This window comes from Anser anser (assembly GCF_964211835.1).
Source record: "Anser anser genome assembly, chromosome: 9".
NCBI classification, from domain to species: domain Eukaryota; kingdom Metazoa; phylum Chordata; class Aves; order Anseriformes; family Anatidae; genus Anser; species Anser anser.
This window is the reverse complement of record NC_139729.1, coordinates 26,786,380-26,805,681: the sequence shown is the minus strand read 5'-3', so window position 1 is coordinate 26,805,681 and position 19,302 is coordinate 26,786,380. Positions and strand designations below refer to the sequence as shown.

General features: G+C 44.2%; 1 protein-coding gene and 1 long non-coding RNA gene across 3 annotated transcripts in view; one reads left to right on the top strand and one right to left on the bottom strand.

Annotated features, from left to right (window-relative positions):
- Positions 1 to 1,747: 1,747 nt before the first annotated feature.
- LOC310903906 lies at positions 1,748 to 10,362 on the top strand. The gene is made up of 2 exons (XR_014587917.1): positions 1,748 to 2,866; positions 5,045 to 10,362. It is a non-coding gene; the product is annotated as an uncharacterized lncRNA (long non-coding RNA).
- IFT80 (intraflagellar transport 80) overlaps positions 10,049 to 19,302 on the bottom strand; it is a 47,271-nt gene continuing 38,017 nt past the window's right edge. For both annotated transcript variants that reach the window (XM_083847956.1, XM_083847957.1), the window contains 6 exons: positions 19,088 to 19,235; positions 18,128 to 18,299; positions 15,619 to 15,708; positions 15,348 to 15,520; positions 14,098 to 14,221; positions 10,049 to 11,290 (listed from right to left, as the gene is read on the bottom strand). In XM_083847956.1, the coding sequence (XP_083704082.1) occupies positions 11,177 to 11,290; positions 14,098 to 14,221; positions 15,348 to 15,520; positions 15,619 to 15,708; positions 18,128 to 18,299; positions 19,088 to 19,235 (821 nt within the window). In that variant the 3' untranslated portion in view covers positions 10,049 to 11,176. The remainder of the gene's footprint in view (positions 11,291 to 14,097; positions 14,222 to 15,347; positions 15,521 to 15,618; positions 15,709 to 18,127; positions 18,300 to 19,087; positions 19,236 to 19,302) is intronic.

Below are 19,302 nucleotides of genomic sequence, written 5' to 3'. Positions count from 1 at the left end.
ATCGGTGGCTTGGGGCTGGCGTGCTCCTGGGCCAGTCATCAGGTAACCCAACCAGTGCTGCCAGGGGGCTGCAAAGTGCTGCACAGTTGGACAGGGGCAAAAGCAGAGCCGATGGTCCTGGCGTCGTCCCTGGCCACCGAGCAGCTTGCTGAGGGTAGCTGTCTGGAGCCATTATTTTCCCGACTTTTTCCAGGCACCCTCACCCGGAGGTGAAGAAATAGATCCACGCAATAAACACCCTGATAACTATGCCAACACAAAGTATTGTTAAATTATTCCAATGGCAGGCCCAGCCCAGCACACATTGTTTGTAGAGTCACAGAGCAGCTAGATCGCCTTTCAAAGTGCCAGCGCCCGGTCCAAAACACTCAAACTAAGCCTTTTCCACAGCGGGCCTGATTCCCCAGCGCTGGATACTATTCCAGCGTTGCATCAGCAACCCTTCACCAGTTTAAACTGGAGCCACGCAGCAGCGGAGCAAGGCCTGCAGTCAGTTTTGGAGGCAGAAGTCATCTTTCTTTCCAGGACAGCAGACAATTAGCGGTGATTTATGGGCAACCGTAACGGCACTTGCTCTTTCTGAGCAACTGGGACTGGGAACACGTGCCCAGCTGGCCAGCACTGCTTGCAGGATGATTTTCATCCTGGAAGAGGCTTGGGGTACCCGAACCTGGGAGCTGCCGTGGGCCGGAGCCCCAAGCTGCTACCTGCACCATGGGCACCTTGCGGCAGGGATCTCCTCGCCAGGAATAAATATAAAATAAATAAATACATACTATCATATATACTACTATATAGTTATTATAGTCAGTCTACACACTTTCTTTCTGAGCAACTAATGTATTTGTCGATATGCTGTAAAAAAAAGAGAGGGAGAGGGAAACACAAAGAAACTGCTACAAATGCTCCCGACTAGTGAACTTGGTGGTCCCAGAGATGTTCCTGCCCAAGCCAGCCCCAGAACACCAAGTCACAGCACTGCAGGATTTTCAGAGCTCCAATTTATTGCCTACCCCCACAGCGGGCTCATGTTTTTTTAAGAAAAGCTAAGTCAGCATTTGATTCTGCTGCTGCTTTCGGCGCGCTGTGCACCAGCACAAGGGTGCGTGTGTTCCAGAGATGTATGGGGATCCTTAAAATGTATGCAAAGTGGGAGAATTTGCCTGAATGTACTCAAAGAATAGTGGCTCACATATTCATTCATACAGGCGGCTGTGAAAGCGTCCTGTGCCAAGCTCGAGATGTGGGCTTTATTGTTCGCCCAGGACAGTACGTTGTACTGTGCTGCTGAGCGCCTTCTGTCAGAAAATCCAGATCTTTTCATCCCAGCGACCAGTGGGGCACGCAACTTGCACAGGAGCCCTTCGCTGCTGGCTTCGGCCTGGAACGGGCTGCCTTCAGCTCCGGAGGCAGCGGCCAGGAGGCCTGCTGGAGCCTGGTGCTTCTAGGTATAGGTATAGGAATAGATATAGGCGTATAGGTATAGGGGTAGGTGTATGGCTATAGGTATAGGTATAGATATAAAGATAGATTAGGTATAGGTATAGGTATAGATAAAGATAGATTAGGAATAGGAATAGGAATAGGAATAGGAATAGGAATAGGAATAGGAATAGGAATAGGAATAGGAATAGGAATAGGAATAGGAATAGGAATAGGAATAGGAATAGGAATAGGAATAGGAATAGATAGGTATAGGAATAGGAATAGGAATAGGAATAGGAATAGGAATAGGAATAGGAATAGGAATAGGAATAGGAATAGGAATAGGAATAGGAATAGGAATAGGAATAGGAATAGGAATAGGAATAGATAGGTATAGGTATAGGTATAGGTATAGGTATAGATAGAGATAGAGATAGAGATAGAGATAGAGATAGAGATAGAGATAGAGATAGAGATAGAGATAGAGATAGAGATAGAGATAGAGATAGAGATAGAGATAGAGATAGAGATAGAGATAGAGATAGAGATAGAGATAGAGATAGAGATAGAGATAGAGATAGAGATAGAGATGGATTGATATAGGTACAGATAGCTATAGGTATAGGTGTAGGTATAGAAATAGGAAGCCTGACAGCTGGCGTTACCAACTCACCCCTCTGCTCTGCAGCCCGTGCAAGGTCCCGAAGCTCCCCCACGAGCCCCCCCCGGCCGCCCGGTAGCGCGGCGGCGCCGTGGCAGGGGGCACAGCCCCGGCCCCCCCCGGCCCTCGCCTCCGAACCGCCCGCGGGCACGGCTGCAGCCGGCAGGGGGCGACGGCTCCTCGCCTGCAGCACGGCTCGGCATGGCACGGCTCGGCATGGCACGGCTCGGCTCGGCACGGCTCCACGGCACGGCACGGCTCGGCACGGCACGGTTTGGCACGGCTCGGCACGGCTCGGCACAGCTCGGCATGGCACGGCTCCACGGCTCGGCACGATTTGACTCGGCACGGTTTGGCACGGCTCTGCACGGTTTGGCATGGTACGGCACGGCGTGGCTCTGCACGGCACGGCTCGGCACAGTACAGAATGGCTCGGCACGGCTTGGCATGGCACAGTTTGGCATGGCTCAGCACAGCACAGCTCAGTTCGGCACGGCTCCGCGTGGCACGGTTTGGCACGGCTCAGCATGGCACAGCTCGGCTCAGCATGGCTCCCCGCGGCACAGCACGGTTTGGCACAGCACGGTTTGGCACAGCTCGGCTCGGCACGGCACGGCTCGGCACGGCTTGGCACAGCATGGCATGGCACGTGTGGCAGCGGGGATCTGCGGGTTGTGCCCCAATGAAGCACCAAGGTGCTGCAGGCTCAGCTCTCCCGGCGGAGCAGGTGCTGCCGGCTGGAAATAACGGCAGCGAGCTGAGACCTTTCTGCTGCTTTTGGTGCTTTTTTATTTACTTTCCTTAAAATTTTATTTATTTTCCTTAAATAAAAGGCAGGGACTGGCTGCTCCTGGCTGCTGTGGGCCAGGAGGGGACAGAGGGCACGGCGAGGGGAAAGGGGGCCGGGAAGGGAGCGGGGAGCGGCAGGAAGGCCGGACAGGGCCCGGCCGCGGCCCGTGGCAAACAGGAAGCCGGGCCGCAAGCCAGGCCGCCTGCACGCGAGGGGGAAATGAAAATGAAAAGAGGAAAAACGGAGCTCTAGCCCCAGACACATCGGTTTGAGCAAATGTATCGAAAGGGGCGGCGCTGGGTTTGGGGCAGCCGTGGTCAGGGAGCCAGCGTTTCCCATCCAAATGTCATCCAGAGACCCCCCCAGGAGAGCAGACAGTGGGATGAGCAAGGCCACAACAAATACCCATGGATTTTAGGGGTTTTAGGATTTGGGATGCATCCATCCTCCCGGGACCCACACACCCAGCCCCAGGAGGGGACACCCACTGTGTCCCTGTGCAGAGCCAGCGGCTTTCCAGGGTACCAGGCCCCTGTTTTCAGCTCCTCCATGCACGTGGTGCGTCACTGCAGCTGCAAACATCCGATTTCTCCTGCCCTTATAGCCCCTGCGCCCATGCATGGTGCCAGGTGAGAACAGGACCGAGCTTCACGGCAGAACCCTTTACACGGCATCCTGCAGTTTTCCTCTCTCAGCAGCAAAACCGTGATGCATTTCACATATTTTTGTCCTGACTTCCAGAACATAAATGTCAGCTGCCCCAGATGTGACTGAATTAATAAATCCGGCGTGTGCAGATGCCCAGGGCCGGTTCAGAGGTGGAAGGGAGATGGCAAATCAGCTATTTCGGCTTCACGGGACCCACGCGCCTCATTTCCCAACCCTGAACGTTTGCCCTTTCACAACAGGGCCCGGCGCCCCGTGGGCTGCCGCAAACAGCCCCGCCGGAGCCCTGCTGGGTGGTCACCGGCAGGAGCCCACGAGGACGGAGGGGCCGGGGGCCACGCCGAGGCCTTTCCTGTTTTTGCGAGCCGATCGCATCCCCGCTGCGCCGCCTCCGTGCCGGCACGGTTAGTTACGGCGAATAAACGCCGCGGTAAAAATAGCAGGGTCAAACCGCCCCCGCCCCACCGTCCTCCCCCGCGGAGGCCGAGCCTCCGTTCTGCCCCCGTCACCGCAGCCTCCCCGGCCTCGCTGCTGAGCTCTCCGTGGTTTTTATCCAGCAGCATCGCGCAGGGATGCTTTCTGTGGGAGCGAGGTGGGATGGCCGCCAGCCCGTGCCGGGGCTGAGCGCGTCCCTCACCTCCCACTGAAGCCACCGGCATTTTTTCTCCTTTTTCTGATTTTTTTAACATCCTATTGACCTGCTACTCAGGTGATGCCCTGACCTGCCTCGTTTCGGGTGGACGTTGGATTTATCCCCAGCAAAAACCCCGCATCCTAAAGGGGATGGAGTGGTGCTGGCAGCACTGGGGTGGGAAATGCTCTGCTCAATGAAAGCATCTTGATGCAGAAGGGAAGGGCAAGAAGGGAAAAGGAGAGGTTTTCCAGCTTGCCTGGGGCATTGCCCAGCTCCTGGTGACCCCCTGCTTGGCAGGGATAAAAACTGGGGCACCTGAAACCCCTGCACGGGGATGCAGCAGAGTGGCTGGGACGCGGCAGGGCATGTGGAGCCGGAGGAGGGCAGGACCGTCCCCGTGCCCCCGGGCTCGTGGCACCCCAGCTAACCCCCGGTTGCGAGCAGACAGACATTATTTCACCTCCCGATGCTCGGGGTGACCTCGGGATGTGCGAGCGCAGCCAGCGAGGGCCCGGCCAGATGGGAATGGCTCCTTCGTGTGCCTTCTGACTCATGCGATTCGTGTGGGTGGCAGAGAAACCGCTCCGAGAGAAGAAGGAATGGGAAAAAATCCGCTGCTATATTTAACCACAAATAATAGGAAGAGGCTGAGTTTTTGGGTTAAGTTGTAAATAACAGTGAGATGAAATCATCTCAGAAATTCATGACTGTATCGCTGCCGCCCCTTGAGAACCGGCGTGACTAACGAGGACTGTGGCTTGGAAAAATGTTGCCCCCTGTTTAAAAAAAAAAAAAAAGATATTTCATTATTCCAGGCCACGGCAGCGATCCTTCCAACCGTGACAAATTGTTCTTTATTGCCTTTCAGTTGTTGCCGCGCTTTAATGTATTTCGGCGTTGGTGTGTTGAAGTGGAACACCGCGGCCGGCAGCGCGCCCGCCCCGATGGGCTGCCAGCAGGGGCCTCGAAACGAAACCTCTGCTCCTGGACGGTGCTGAACCCCGGCCATAATCCTGGATCATCTGCAGAAATTAATACCTTTGGCTCAGAAGGCAAACAGCCATGGGAGCAAATCGTGCCTGTTACACGAGCGGCTTCACTGTGTGAGTGTTGTGCGAGGAGCCGCTCGCTAGTTGTAGCGCTGGAAGCCTCGGCCAAGGCCGGTGAATGAACGGGAGCTTTCACAGATCGAAGGGTTCGAGTCCCAGTCGCAGTGAGGTATTGCAGGGGGAGAACTGGCACGATCCAACTTTGCTGATGCTTATTTTGAATAGAAGGAATAAAAAGGAGTAAGTTAACTGCGACATGGAAACTGGGATGCCTGACAGCACGCTTGATATCGATACAAGTTTGCTGCGATATTTCCACATTTTATTTATTTGAAGAAAACACATTTTGCTTCTGGAGAACATCCAGAATCGTTAAGCAGAAGAAATGACCTAGTCTGGGAAGGAATCGCAGTCATGCATGAGTGTTTGAGCCTCTCTCTCTCACTTTCCCTTTTTTTAATAGTCTAAAAAGAAAATATTTGCTGGCAGTAGAGATTTCTGGGCTGTGAGGTAATGGCTTTTTTTTTTTCATACATATGCAGAGTCATCTTCTTGTTTCCTAAGCCTTATTGCAGTTACAGATGTGCTCAGAAAATATGAAGTAATAGAGCCCAGCTATGTGTTTTTAATTCAAGCAATTCAGAGCTCGCCCAAACTGAGCAGCGCTCGAAAGCAAGCTGTGGCTGGGCATTTTTATGAGCTTCTGTTTTTACAGAAATTTTTAAAAATACTTGTTCTTTGGCAAAACGCTTTGAACGTTGTGAAGACCATCAAGGGTTGAGCTCGTTTCTGTCACAAACCTAGATTGTCATCCACGAGCCACGGGATTACTTCTCACAGTGCTGCTCCCTGCGCTGAGGCTTCCAGGGTCTTGCCAAAAGGAGAAGCCCCTGCTTCGGCGTGCTTTCTCCCAATTAGTTTTCCCATATTTGGAGGAAACATAAAAGAAAAGGAAAGGCAGATGTGAAGCATCGTTCCAAAAAGAGCATTTTATGCAGCGGGCTCCCGTGAAGACAGGTTTGGAGTTACACAAGTGCCAATGGTCGCTGGGAAAATTAAGCCGACTATAAAATAATTACTGTGCCCGGTCAGCTCTTTGGCACCATTTGAAAGATCTGGAGGTCAAGTATTTAATGACCTGCTGCTCCAAAGGGATCGATGCATTTCTGCAGGGGTCATTTGCAGGATCGGTAATTGCACATCCCCCAAAAACTGGAGGAAAGTGACTTCGGCGGCTCCTTCACAGAAACCGCTCGGCAGCCCGGGCATTTGCTGGAGCCCCGGGCACCTGCAGCTCTGAGGGCAGGCACAACGATGAGCTGGCGATGAGTTACCTGTGCTCAGCTCGTTGCTCGTTGCAGCCTCTGCCCAGTGCTGCTCTGTAGGGAACCTTTTCTCACCGTCCTTGATCCTGAGCCCTGCAAAATCTGCAGCAGATACGGTCGGTGTGAGACTACCCAAATGCGAGGATGACAGCAGGAGTATCGCTTACGGGTATCAGCACTGAAATCACTGCGGGTCGAGTAAACAGGACAAAGGAAGCTGACCCGGCACACGTGACAGCACGTAGGTGGCTTAGCTGCTGCGTATCAGATCTGGCCTGATCGCCTAAGAGGAAGCCAAGCAGAAAAGTGCTGGTCATTTTTTGCCATGTTTCACGTTAGTAAGTTTTTCCATGGCTGGAACAGAGCTCTCGCTCCTCTCCCGGTTGCCTGAGGAGTTTTGCAGTTGAGCTGATGGGAATCAGCAAAAAACACAGCTGAGGTCCAGGGTTACTGTGGAACACGTGGACGGATACAGGGGTGGATCGGGCCCCCAGCAGCACGGGCACTCAGGGGTCAGGAACTGCTCATCCCCATGCCCTTGGGTACCGCTCAGCCCCGCATCCTCGGGTACATCCCCGTGTCCATCCCCGTGTCCTCAGGTACCGTTTGTCCCCACAACCCCAGGCTCATCCCCATGCCCTCGGGTACCACTTGTCTCCACATCTCCAAGTACTGCTCATCCCAGTACCTCGGGTACCGTTTATTTCCATGCCCTTGGGTACCTCTTGCCCTTGGTACCGTTTATCTCCATGCCCTTGGGTACCTTGGCAGCTCCCATCCCTGCCCCAGCCCTGTTTAATGCCTTGAGTCAATCCTGAAATATTAATACATAAATAAATGATTTTTTTATCATTTTTCCTTCTATTTCTAAATACTACCAACATTTACCACGAGATCTGTTTTAAAAAGCTGCCAGCTCTTCCATTATTTGCTATTTATAGCTTTGACTATTCTGAAGTGAAATAAGGCGACTGAAAACAATGCGGCTTTAACGAGCCAAACTGGCCTCCCAGCGTACCATGCTGTAATGTGATTGAAATGTGTCCCCTTTTCAAGCGGCAGAACACAGTCGGGTGCTGCTGGGGCTGCCGTGCTCACCTCGCAGAACTTCACCTCTGCTTCTGCAGCGGTTTGCCTCGCGCCCCTTGCTCAGCCTCAGTTGTGGGACCAATTCTGCTCAGTTCTGGCCTCACCCAGCTGCGCAGAGACAGCCGCGTCTTGCCAGAGCGCTGCCTTCTGTTCTTACGTGGTGAAAATTCCCAACTTTTTTCTTCCTTTTACCGGAGAGCTAAATGGTAACAGAGGTTATCATTTCGGTCGAGTGGCCCAAAACAAACACCGTGCGGGCTTACATTAATTTTCGGGCAGATTTGCCAGATATACCCCCAAAATCACGTAACGGCTGGCACCAGGCCGTTAGGATACAGCTCTTAAATTACTTCACTGCTTGAAGGAGTGGAGTTCACAGCTTTGAGGCATTTTCCATTCCTAGGACCCACTTTGTCAGTGTAACAGCAACTTTTCGGTTCCTATTTTGCTTCTTTTGGAACCCGAAGCACCGACACATCATAATTCTATGGAAGGCTCTTTTCTGTCCCCCTTCTACCATCAGTATTTCCATTCACTGTTAAATAGAAGCTACGTGCTTTCTGAAGAAATAGCAAGACCAAGTCCCACAGGATTTCAGGACATTTTTTGCTATCTACAAGAGCAAATTTTATCTTTTACCAGAGTGCAGGCTGACAGGTTTGGATGACATCCCAGTGCAGCTTAAGGCAGAGCCGGGGAGGCTCCCCGCACAGCTGTGCTAACTGTATGCATCTCACCGAAGCCCCTCGCCTCTGAAACCCGGGTCAGCTCCTTTCTGGGCAGTTTCTGTTAAATTCGGTGAGAGCTGCACAGCTGCAGCTGTCCTCTGCTTTGCCAACCGATTCCTTGGCCCATCAATGGTCCTCACCAACTGCGCCAGTTTCCAGCAGGGACGAGGATGCTCCCCTTCCAGCTCTCTTGGGTAGGGCCAAGCTCAGCGGGCACAGGGAGCCTGGGCCAGCTTGTGTGGATGAGCATCTGGCTGGATGAGCACAGGTGAGTGACTTCATCTGTCCAGAAGGGAATAACAACACCGGCCATCTTCATCAAGTGCCATGCCATTCATTAAGGTTTCCTGGTTTGGGGGGTTGAAATCCTTCAAAGTTACAATTTGCCAGCCTTTCCGCTCTCCAAGCACATCACACACATTAACTTCTTGGAATCCCCAAACCCACGCTGCAACAGCCAGCTACAGGGCTCCCACCTGCAGACGGCAAAAGCGAGGCTGGGAGAGGCCACGGAGAAGCCACAGGTAGAGTGGAAGCCTGGAGCTCCCAGCTCCCACCTCTCGCTGCTGTTGCCTCTCACCTCCCTCAAGGCTGCTGCTACGAGACAGCTTCTGGCCCCCTGTACAAACACAAGATACCTACAGTCATCTTACCATTTGCAGCACCTGGAATAAGCGCAGCCAAGATGGTAATGAAAGCTAAACGCGATGCAAAGCAATGTTAAAGCAGCAGTTCCTTTTATATTTTTTATTTATTTTGGTAATCCACGAGGATGTGCTAAAACCTCTTGTCACTGCTCTTCATCAGTCACCACTGACGCCTACCCCTGCTTTCATATTCCCTTCCAAACCATTTAGTATATAATTTTCATCAATTTACACCTTCAAGTTGTCAGCTGGTCATAACATATAGCCCTCAAGACAGCAACGCTCAATGAGCAAGTTGTTACCTACAATTTCTTTGTTTTTCTATTTAGCACAAACGTGCTCAGCATAGCACGTAGCTCAGGTCTGGAAGAGCACAGAAAAGAAATGAATCTCAGTGGCAAACACCTTTAGGTCTTCACTGTGCTTTCGTCTAGGTACAGAACCACCTTTTCCATCCCCTAAATATACAACACTTCTTCATACTTAGACATGGAAAACCAGCTTGCAGTACTGCTGCATCACTGCGGACAATGCAAACACCAACCTGAAGGGCAGACACTTTAACACAGGATCTTTGCAAGCACGACATCCATTCCCTCGTTTTATCTCAGACTTTACAATTGCTAATTGTTGCACCAGGCATTTTGAAGAAGCTGAACAAATTTGCTGCTTCTACTGCGCTTCCAGCTGGCCCAGGAATAGAAGAGCAAGACTGAGTTGAGATACTGAACTTTTTATCACCACTAGCTGGTTTTCACAAATTGCTTACATTGCATCACAAATATAAGCCAGGCTTTATAAATCTAACATTAAACACTTGCCGTTAGTGATATTTTGGGCTCAATTCTGGAACTAGTAAGTGCTCTCTGCAAGTCAATGGAAGGTGAAGAAGGTGTTCGCTGTCACATGTACTTGATGTATTTGGGAGCTTGAAAGGAGCTACACCGAAATTGTTGTTTTATTTAGCAACAAGGCAAATCAATTAGGCGATCGCCTAATAATTTATCTATCAGCTACATTAAAAAAGCCCACACTTATTTGATTATTTTTATTAAGAAAATGATGAACTGTGCAAAAGAAGTGTCACATAGTCATTTATAAAACACAAGAAATTCACCTGATATATATTTAACATTTTGATGGTAACATTTGAAAGATTATTCTAAAGCATCAGTTCTGAATAACCTGCTCACATCTTTATACTGCAAAGGGCTCCTATAAAGAGCATCTAACATATGCAGTCACTTTCTTATGTAGAAGACAAAAAAGTATGTACTGATGAAATAGCACACATGTAAAAACAACATTTTAAAATCAAATGCTTTGGGCAGAGAAAATACGTGTAAAGCTCTTGCCTATTTTAAGTGAATACGGTATTTTAACCTTTAGGAAGCTCTGAGTATCATTCTCAATTAAATGTGCTAAATGCTACAAAACCAACCCATAATGCTGTTCATTACTTCAAACAACAGTCAAAGCAACTTCCACAGTATATTGAACAATTTACACTACCTTGGAAAATACTCTTTATTATGAAATTGTTTGCTAAGAGACAAACCTGAGTTGCTGAAGCAATCTGAAATCATCTATTGAAGAACTTGCTAATAGATAGATATTAGCAGAACTATGTACTACCAGAACCGTACAACTGCAAGTGAAATGTTCTGTAACTGACAAGTGCAACCTCTTTTTTTTTTAATTCTCAATGCTTACAGTTCATTTCAAGGCAATTTAAACACATCTTCTTAGAGGCTCCCTGAGGTTGCAGGAATAACCAGATTATAATACCCAGATTAGTTAACTGGTTGCTTAAACAGGGAAATCAGTACTCAACTAGGGGCAACCAATGTTAAACAATTTTAACGGCAACGAAAATTTAAAAGCCAATAATGGAAAGACAAAAATTAACTTCCCCTTTTTTCTTGTATGTACTTATTATGGACTACGGTGTAACTATTCACTGGAGTTAGGGCATCAGAAAGTAAATCCAGCCCGAAGTGACACTGTAGTAAATAATTCTGCCTGTCATCCAACAATTAACAAGAACTACATCAACTCGAACTCCCGTTCCCTGCAAAATGTTCGTTGATTTTTACTTGTTTGTCAAAATATGCCAGTACAAAATACTCAAGAAGCACTTACTAATATTGCCAAAAGGACAATTATTGCTGCACAGTCACACTAGCTCTCACTGTGGCACTGGCTGCTGCTCGTTCTCTTTCTTTAGCAATTTCCATCTCTATTTTGGCTTTGATTTTATTCCAGTCAACTTCCAGCTGCAAGAACAGAAAAGCGAGTACAACAAGGTCAAATAATATTGTATAGATAGGTCAGACAGCTATTCACTGGCAGGAGAATCTGAAGTTATGAAGTGACCTTACTGCTCTTTATGTAGCTCTTCATGGATGTCAACTTACACTAATGGAATGTACCAAGGCACAGTTGAGTTCTAGCAAACTGAGCTTTCCACCTCTAAATTAAAAGAAAACTTGACATAATTTAAAAAATATTTACATCTTGATGTGTAAAGAAAAAAAAACACCAACAACATTAAAACAGGAAAATAACTTGGATCATCTTACATCTAACTTAAATGTAATGAAATGTGTCCTATTACTCAGATTATACCTTTATCAATAATACATGCAGTAGTATCTTTTGAATGCACCTAAAGCCCACCAAGTAAACTGTTGGCATATTACACTAGTTATTTAATATAACAGAAATCAGACTTCTGCTTGAAATTTTTCTTCTATATCAAGAAGTGTTTTAGCTTTATTCAGGCTTTTCTCCAGCAGCAGAGAATTGTTGTCTTCTGGTTGTATTCTACTTCAGTGAAACTTCAGGCAATAGATACAGTACGATATCCATGGTACAGCTGGGTACAATAGTTGTCTTTGTGTCAAAAATGCCTGACAAGAAAGCATGGATCATGGTGCATTTGATGACTACAAAAACATGTCCAAAAACTGGACAAAAAAGTAATTGCAAAGTTCAGTTTCCCTGCTGGAGAATGAAGACTGTCAAAGATGGGATGGGGAAAAAATCTCAACTGCTGCACAGGGAATTTCCAGAGTAGCTGTTATCCTGTTAACTAAGTCATGAAATAAGGAAGATTCTCTGCCAGGGAAGATGTAACTGCAATACCCACATTCTCATGTGAAAAGGTTAATCCCTCAATTCAGGATGCATTTGCTGGGTCCAGGTGCTTTGGATCTGATGACTGAAATCTTTATGGAGCTCTAAGAAAGAATGTGTTTGCTTTAACAGATGTCACGCAGATGCTAAACATACCATGGAAAGGGCTAATTCTACCATCTAGCCCAGAGAGCTACTTGCCAGTGAAGCCAACAAGCCTTGCCAGTGACACCTAGTAACTGCCAAGATATGGATTCTCAGTATACATATTAGGTACATAATACCTTATATATAAAGATGTGAGATATAACAACTAAGCACATTGTTTAGATTCCGTATCTGATCGCAGATCAGTGGTCTCAGCTGCAGTATAGAAAAGACATAAAGACCTCGGTTCTTAAGCCTGGAGGAGTTTTTGGTGGTGAGAAAAAAAAGCGAGAGATCTTTCTTTTCCCAGGGATGGAATAGCAACGCAAAATCTTGATTTTTCTCTTTGTCGTCCTCATCATTTTATTCTAAATTCGCTGCTTGAGTTTGACAGGCTGCATTAGGAATTCAGTTACCACAGTAGCCAACAGCATCAAACTGACTTCATTAGGTAGGTCCCCTCCTAGCTTCAGATCCAGCAGACGAGCTCCAGGACATGGACAGGGAATACAGCTCGAGGACTTGTTGACTCCAGGAACTTCCCACACTCTAACACCCAATCTTCAAGACTGAGTGTAAGGTGAAACCCCTGCATAGGCTCTACTCACATCACTCTGCTCACACCCTGTCACTGACAAGATGTTATTGCTTAGGAACCCTTCCAGCTCTCTCGATGATTTAAAGACAAGACAGTATTATCTAAAAAGTGTCTTTCAGAAGCATCAGGGGATTAATATGATTTTTGCTCAGTAATGGATCTAAAGTACATAGAAGGCATACTTTTGGCTCAGCAGCTGAAAATGCTGCACAATAAGAGTGGTTGGAATCCGTTCTGTTATTTTTCTGCATTTCCTAGGTAAAGTACTGTAGAGCAGTTCATCAGGCAGCTAGATGTTGTGCAGATTTTTATTCTTGTTTATGAAGTGAGACATCCTCAGAAGTGCTAAAAGTTAATGACTTACATTAGAAATCAAGCTTTATTGGAAGTAATGGGCACCGTCCAATTAAAGGATCTGAGCTAACAGCTCAGATGCAGTTCCTGACCCATCAGGGACTGTGGCTGAAAGGATCTGTTGAAGTACACGTCTCATTTCATAGCTGCACCCTCAAAATGCTAAGAAACAGCAAGGGGAAGAGCAGGAGGGACATAAGGGCTGCTCAGTGAAATTGCCACCTAAGGTACACATGCGGTACCTCTCATCAAGGTAACGCACTGAAGATACTCTGGTGGAATCTGAGATACTTTTAGCTTATGAACAGTAAGATCTCTCCTCAGTCTTTAAGATCTGTGAAATGCTAATACATTGAAATAACCAATTGATTATGGAGAGACTTTCCAGAGGTTTGAAGAAATATATATAGCTATTTATCATATTTGGCAGAACAGTTCATAATCCACTCTTAACATATATATGGTTACTTTCAAAGTTTGTTATCGTTGCTATCCATAAAAGTATGTAAAAATGCTGAAGACATTTAAGAGGTCTGCATTCAACTATACTAAGTTCTAGCTCCCTGTTTATAGAAAACAACTGTGCCTTCATTTGTACAATCTTTGCCAGGTACTAAATATGTACATTCCATATCTGTGCCTTCAAATAAAACACACGCACAACGATGACTAGGCAAGTAGCCACACATCAAGCCATGAATTTGCACTCAATCAGATGTAAAATCTTGAGATTTGTGTCCGCATTTGAACCAAAGAAGGAAAAATGCAAAAACAACTCCACCCTCACAATGGCTACAAAGAACAGGCTGACCTAAAGCTGTAGGAATAATCCCAAGGAATACTTACACCTTCTGCATACTGCAAAAATCTTTTGTTTGTTTCTTTTTTACCAAAGTCCTCTAGGAACTTCTGTCGATAAGCCAGGACTGTGTCAACATGTGTCTTGTGCTTTACTGCTAGCTCTAGCGCCCTGGAATAAAACAGAAACGGGCTTGTCAGGCTATATAAATGTTCTGGCACAACTACAATCACCACGGTTTTGCAAAACAATATGCTGAACAGCATTTGGGCTGCAGGCAAAGATTCTTAATCTGTAGTGCCAAGCGGTTTCACATTAGTATCAATCACGGGTTGATAGGTTAAAAGTAGCCAGTGAAATGTGACTGTCTACTTTATGATGCATGCTATGAAAAATATCCAACAATTTATTTCTGTTGACAACCTCATCACATCATTGGAGCTTGACAATAAGAATCTTTACTTCAAGGAAAAGGAATAAGAATGCTTAGAGTTCAGCACTTGATAAAAGGGGCAAAATTAATCATTTTTAATAACGTTATAATAGTCAGGAATTAACATATGTATTTACAGCATAGGCTACAAAGCACTTAAGAATATTATATAGGTAGGAAAGATTAGCCATTGGACTAGGATAATTGACTACCTTCATGTCTGCTTTCATTTGAATTGTGTAAGGAATACTTAACACTTGAAAAGCTTACTTTTTACATGATGCTTATTAAGCAACACGATCAAAAATACAGATGTGAGGGGGAAAAAATGTTTTGCCCACAGCAAAATGCACATAATAGCAGGGCAATTAGTAATAAATAGCCTCAGAAGATTCTTTTAGAAAACGTGGGGTTCTTGTTTAAAGGAGAAATTCCTACTTTGTTTTCTCATTCCTAATTCATATTTCATCCACCTACACAGTGCTGGGAGTCTGAACAGCCACACACCTATTTTTAGCAACAAGACATTTCAAAACAGCTTTAATTCTTTGGGGGTCACATACAATTTGAGGTATTGCTAGGGACTTTTCTGTGTTAACAACATAAAAAAGTAAAATGTTACTTAAACATGCTTCTAAGCATGTTTCAGACTTCTTATCACAGAATAATTTTATCTTCTAAATCTGATAGAAAACAATTAATTTTACTTCTTTAGTTATTGTGATCATCTTTTTACAGCTTGGGGCAATTACAGACAGAAAATTAATGAGGAAAGCATCTGCAATAACACAGTTGAACTAAAAAAATTTACAGGTTACCTTAGTAAGACTGCTTATAAACATATTGTGTTTAAAGAAATACTACCTATCCCAGTTGTAAAGATTAATGTTGACTTGAATAGCTTGATAAATAAGGCCTGTCTGAAGAAGCAGGGTTTCAGCTTCTTGTGTATTTCCACTGAAGAGGAGTATATGAGCCATCCTTGACTCTTTTGATGGAAGATCTTTGATGGAATTGATATACTGAACTTTGTCAATCTGTTAATGAGATTTATAATAGTTTAATAAGGGAAATCAATTAATTAAATCATTTTTGCAGCTATTTAACTCGGAAATAGTTAACTCCATTTTCTTACCTCACCAATTGATGCATAGGCAATTTCTGCCGTAGCCATATTTTTATTGGCAACTGCCATAGCCGCTAAACATGCCCACATAGTTTGATCCTGAAATTAAAAAAAAAAAAAAAGAAAAAAAAGTAATTCCTCAAACTTCAAATATTTAGCTTTATACCAAGAATGACTTCTCAAAGCAAGTATATAGGTTCTGAAAATAATGTAGAAAAATACAATATTTCTCAGTATGCCATTCACTGCACTGTGGTCTAAGTCTCTTATTAGAAATCCCCTATGTTATTATTTTTCAGAAATTCCTTACTATAAGAACTCTGATGTTGTGATCAGCTGAGATTGACAGTGTGGCCGAATGAATCATTAGTTTTCACCATCTCAGCCAGTAATGAACTCTTGCCATAGTATTATTTTACGACCTCATCATCGGTGTCCCCACCACTACTTGTGGAACTACATTGGACACCAAAGCACTGAAGAAGGTTAAAATAATTATTTTAACTTGGTTCTTACCAACCCGGCTTCACAAATAACTACTGGAACCATAATGCTGACAATAGCAATAATTGTTCATATATAGTATGCTTACGATAAAGGTAGGAGAAAGAAACAAATACTTGATAGTGGAACAGATTATGAACCTGCTGAAAAGTAAATAAGAGCTTCAAAATTTCCATCTCCTTTGTGATATTTTCAGTTCATTTTATGTTTAGAATTAAGAATTAGAAAAGCTTGGTAGTAATGGTAATAATATTATACCCTGTTCTCTATTTTCATGCCTATTGCTTTTTTTTGGGCATTCTTAAGGAAACCCCACAGACTCAGAAAAACATTTAGGAAAATCCTAACATTTTCGTGTCCTCCTTTTTTACGTTTAACTACACTACAACAAAAGACCTACTACTTAAACATCTTAGAGTATCTTAGGATACAATATCTGAAACCAGCAGGTGGTTATATATTCAAAAATATAATTTTGAATGCACTTGTCAGTCCATATGCACTCAGAATTAAGTTGTTTTTAATGTTTTTGTTAAGCATGTTTGATAGTAAATTTGAAAATAAATATTTTTTGTAATGTAAATATGTTTTTAAAAGCTGCAGAGAGAACTGCTGATTTAAGTAAGAATAAACAGCCACACTGAGTATGCTCTAAACATATTCCCATATCCTGACTTATAATCACTTTTGTATGAAAAACAACTGGTAAGACCCGTAAAGTCAATGAAATACAGAAAAGTTTACCTACAGCTACAGCTTCACTATCAACAGAAAGAAACAATACTATTAATATTACTACTTACACAGAGGTTTTGTTTTCTATTTTTAAAGATGCTGCAATTAGATTGTTGAAAAAGTTAACATTATACTATATTGAAAATCCCAGTTCCCACTAAGAAATACCAGAACAGAAGCCTACTATTAGAAGGGCAACACAAAAAATAATTATATTTCTCAATTATTTGGATACGTATTGATTTATAAAGCAAATACACGTTTCAGGTCATGATAATCATACAGAAGTGCTAAGCTCTTTTCTAGGAGTAGCAAGCAGAGCAGCTAGAATAGCTAGAGCTACCGTGCCCTCATGAGCCTCCACCTGCACTGCTGCGTCCAGCTCTGGGGCTCACAGGCAAGAAAGAGACGGACGGACCTGTTAGAGCGTGTCCACGAGGCTGGAGCACCTCTCCTATGAAAAGAGGCTGAGGGAGCTGGGGTTGTTCAGCCTAGAGAAGAGGCGACTCCGGGGAGACCTTACGGGGACCTTCCAGTACCTAAAGGGGGCTGCAGGAAAGCTGGGGAGGGACTGTCAGGGAGTGCAGTGACACAACAAGGGGTAATGGCTTTAAACTAAACGAGAGTAGGTTTAAATTAGATATTAAGAAGAAAATCTTCACTATGAGGGAGTGAGGCATGGGAGCGGGTTGCCCTGAGAAGCTGGGGCTGCCCCATCCCTGGCAGCGCCCAATGCCACGCTGGATGGGATCTGGGCAGCCTGGGCTGGTGGGAAGGGTCCCTGCCCACAGCAGGGGCTTTGAGGTTCCTTCCAACCCAAACCAGTCTATGAATCTATGATTCTATTAAATAGGGGGAAGGAGGCATGGTTTAGTGGGATTTTTCTTTGTTTAAAGACTGCCAGACTCACCTCATCTGTTGCTGTTGCCTAAATACATACAAAAGAAAGCGAAGGAAAAAAAAAGTGAAATAGAATATGAAAAAATACTAGACAACTGTATGTGGAGATACAGAATATTTTTAATCAGTTGTATTTAAGGCCTAAAACTTAAGCTTATTACCAGCTTCCGTGAGTACCTGTGCTTAATCCATTGGAGGTGAGAATAAAAATAAGATTTATATAATTTTTCACCACCGGCCCCCAATCATCAACAACAAAGCAGAATGGAAATAAGATCTAACATCTTACATGCAATCACCATTATTAAAGTAATATTCGAAAGCAAACAAAACACATCAATGAAATTGTATCTGAATGTTGCCAATTATTAAAATTTACCTTGACGAAGCGACATAATCTGACAGCATCTTCCCACTTAGAACTACTAACATACTCATGAAGAATCACAGGGTAAGGTGAAATATTAAGGTGAATAAGTGAACCATCTGCTCTTCTAATTGTTATTTGATTTCCTACAAAATGTACAATCTGGGGATTTTTGCTAAACTCACTGTGTAGAGAAAGAAAAGTCAGTTAATATTCACTTCTTTTGTACTGAAAAGAACATTAGCAACTTAAAGGAATCTTTGTTTATGAAATTACAGCATGATTATACTTTATTTTCAAAGCATATACAAATTTAAGCACCTAGTTATTCAACAGTTATACCTATTGTAGTTCTATTGTTCTCTAAAACTAAAATGATAGCTATGCACATCCACTGGCTGTTAGGCAAATGCGAACCGTGTATTTGTGCAAAAACTAGTTTATATATGTTTTTTCAGTAGAAATATATTTAGGCTCCCATAACTCTTAGAATGAAATTATGAATTCAGGCATTCTTTATGAAAAATTTCCTATCACATATACATGCTGAATTAAACATGGAAAGTAAACACGATGAGCTAGAAATAACGTTATGTGTGACCAGATGTCCTGATACTATTGATTTACAACAGATACTTTAAACTGATCAGTTTCTTTTTTTAAACAACTAAGACATTATTCTGAGATATCTGATTAAAATTTTGCTTCTGCATCAAGATGTTACTCTACTTTTAAACTGCGCATCATTACTTCAACTCCAAACTTTATGGTATACTTCATAAAACACTTTTTCCTCACTTCCTAAAACACTTTTCCCTTACTTCCTAATCAAATAACGTTAACACTGAAGTAATTTTGAAAGATGCGACCTGCCTTCTCCTCCTTCAACTGCCAAAACTAATATAATCCTTTAAGGAATGAGAAAACTAGTTAAAAAAATATACTACACTTTGATCAAAAAGGATATATTACCTTGCATCTTTTTCATATAGAGTTTTTGTCAAAAGATCTTTATCTACATAGACCGTGTTGGGGTAGTACCAGACTGTAAAACGGGTATCCTGAATCCCACAAAGTATGTTAGATGTGTCATTCCAAGCCAACGTTTGAACCATTGTTCCTTCATTTAAAGGTAACAGAATAAGAATCAGTTGCACAAGAACCTTCAAAATAAATGTATACTTCTT